Source organism: Pygocentrus nattereri, chromosome 9 (genome assembly GCF_015220715.1).
Source record: "Pygocentrus nattereri isolate fPygNat1 chromosome 9, fPygNat1.pri, whole genome shotgun sequence".
In the NCBI taxonomy this organism is placed as follows: domain Eukaryota; kingdom Metazoa; phylum Chordata; class Actinopteri; order Characiformes; family Serrasalmidae; genus Pygocentrus; species Pygocentrus nattereri.
In genome coordinates this window covers 2,094,634-2,097,133 of record NC_051219.1, presented here as the reverse complement: position 1 = coordinate 2,097,133, position 2,500 = coordinate 2,094,634, and the positions used below count along the sequence as shown (strand labels likewise).

Genomic DNA, 2,500 nt, shown 5'->3' with positions numbered 1-2,500 from the left:
GCCGCCGGTCAGCACTGTTCACACCCGATTCGGCTCATCAGTGGCCAGGCTGACTGTGTTTAGCACAGCTCTTCCGCTGACCACCATCAGAGGCACTTGTAGCTGTGTTTGTTCAGCAGAGTTGATCACTGTAATGGTCTTCCAACTGGAGAAAACAGTCCATCCTCTAGAACCCGTACAGAACCCAGCAGCATAGATCCTCACAGCACTGACACAGAGAGCTCATATGACCCCGTTACACACCGCACTGACCACCTGGATCTGTTGGAGAGCGTTTAAAGCTCTGCTGCTGGTTTTTTTTTAGCTCTAAATGACCTTAAAGCTCCTGAATGTGTGTCTGTTTATAATCTCAGATCTGCAGATTCTGACCTTCAAACATCTTCAGTAAACAGAAAACGTGGAGGGGCTCTTTCAGTGACTCTGCTTCTAAACTGTGGAGCTCAGTTCAGCTTTTATTAGCCTGGTGGTCTCTGATGCTGCCAGAGAGCTGCTGTCCTGCAGAGTTCAGCTCCAGCCTGTATGCAGTAAGCTGCCCTGCCCCCTTCCTTAACTCTAACACATCTGATCCAGCCATTTAGTGATTGGAAAGAGGCTGATTAGCTGGAGCAGGTGTGAGGAGGTGAGGAGCTGAGGGAGGCCAGAACCAGTGTTGGAGACCACTGTGTGGATGGGTTTCCTGTTACAGCTGAGAAATGAGTGGTCCCCCTAATGGAGCTGCAGACCACCGGTATAGCTTTCTGTTTCTGGAGGTTTAAATGAGGTTTAAATGGAGAAACATAAACGTTAAATATCAGACTGAATGTCGTGGCTTGGAAAACGACGTCGTGTCTCGATGGACGTAGTTCTGTAAGTTTGCTGGTAGAGTTAGTTCAGACTTCAGCTCCAGTCCTGAAACCCCTGCCCTGCATAACTGTGGCTTCCCGGTTAAAGTTCCTGATATTATTAGCTAATTAATCCCGTCTGGAGATGAACGAGGTGTGAACAGCAGAGAAACTCTGAACTATACAGTGCAGCGGCTCCAACCCTGGAGTGAAAACACTGAGTTAGAGGCCTGTGAGTCTCTCGTCTCTTGGCTTCTGTCGCGTCTCGCAGGTCAATCATTCACAAAGCACAGCGAATTGAAGGCGTCGCACGGCGGAGTCGCTCCCTGACTCGGCCCTCAAACCGGCGGCCACTGAACAGTGTGCCGTCTTGCAAAACGCGAGAATAAGAAACACAAAAGACTTAGAACCTCGGTGGAGCATCAAGATGCCCCAGAACCTCTCCACTGCAGGTCTGATAGAACCAGAGAACATGATTCCAGAACACAGCAGAACAGAAGCTGGAAGTCCCTGCCGCGCCGGACCATCTGGACGCTTAGCTTATCAAACGATTGGACTCACAGTCTGAGAGGATCCATTAACAATTAAACCTCATTCCTAATCAGAAGATGAAGAGTAATCAATCAGAACGTGCACTGTGGTCAGTACAGGGGTCTGTGCCGGACCCTTACCCGGCTCGAGGATCGCGCTGGTGGGGCTCGACAGGGTTCCCAGGGAGCTCATGGTGGAGAACATCATAAGCCAATCAGAAGTGGCCGCAGGTGTTGGGGTCACTGAGGATGATGATGAAGAAGAAATGTAGGGGGTCATCAGGTCGTCAGGCGGGAAGTCCGACTGAACGGTCGCCGTCGTCACTGTGCTATTGACAGCCGTCCAACCTGTAGTGAAGGTCATGAGGGGGACATGCGTTGCCATGGAGACGTCTGTACCAGACAAGTGGGCGGAGTTATCCGAGTCCAGTAGGCCACTCCCAATTATTCCTGAAAAAAGGAAACAGAACAGTGTTCAACTTCACAGAGAGAGAGAGAGCGAGAGAGAGAGATACAGAGAGAGAGAGACAGAGAGAGAGACAGAGAGCGAGAGAGAGAGAGAGAGACAGAGAGAGAGACAGAGAGCGTGAGAGAGAGAGATAGACAGAGAGAGAGACAGAGAGCGTGAGAGAGAGAGAGAGACAGAGAGAGAGAGAGAGAGAGAGAGAGAGAGAGAGAGAGAGAGAGAGAGAGAGACAGAGAGAGAGATAGACAGAGAGAGATAGACAGAGAGAGAGAGAGAGAGATAGACAGAGAGAGAGAGAGAGAGTGTGAACGAGTGAAGGCAAGAGGAAAAGAATCAAAGAAAAAAATAAAGCAATGAAATGAAGCAAAAAAAAATAAATAAATAATGAAAGAAAGAAAAAGAAATGAATTAATGAGTTAATTCAGTGGTGAAAAAACAGAAAATAAAATAATACGTGAAAGAAAGGAAAGAAAAAATAAACAATGAATAAATGACAAAGAAAGACTGAACTAAGAGAAAGAGAAGGCTAAAGAGATAGAGAGAAAGATAGAGAGAGAAAAGGATAGAGAGAGAAGGATAGAAAGAGAAAGTTAGAAGCATAGAGAGAGAAGGACAGAGAAAGAGAAAGAGAGAGAGCGAGTGATACAGTGTAAAATTCCACAGTTCAGAACTGTGATTACTGG

At 47.5% G+C, this 2,500-nt stretch overlaps 1 protein-coding gene across 3 annotated transcripts in view; it reads right to left on the bottom strand.

The window, feature by feature from the left end:
• Nucleotides 1–2,500, bottom strand: part of corin (corin, serine peptidase) — a 54,160-nt gene that overhangs the window by 35,708 nt on the left and 15,952 nt on the right. For all 3 annotated transcript variants that reach the window (XM_037540824.1, XM_037540826.1, XM_037540825.1), the window contains one exon: nt 1,493–1,801. In XM_037540824.1, coding sequence (XP_037396721.1) covers nt 1,493–1,801 — 309 coding nt within the window. The remainder of the gene's footprint in view (nt 1–1,492; nt 1,802–2,500) is intronic.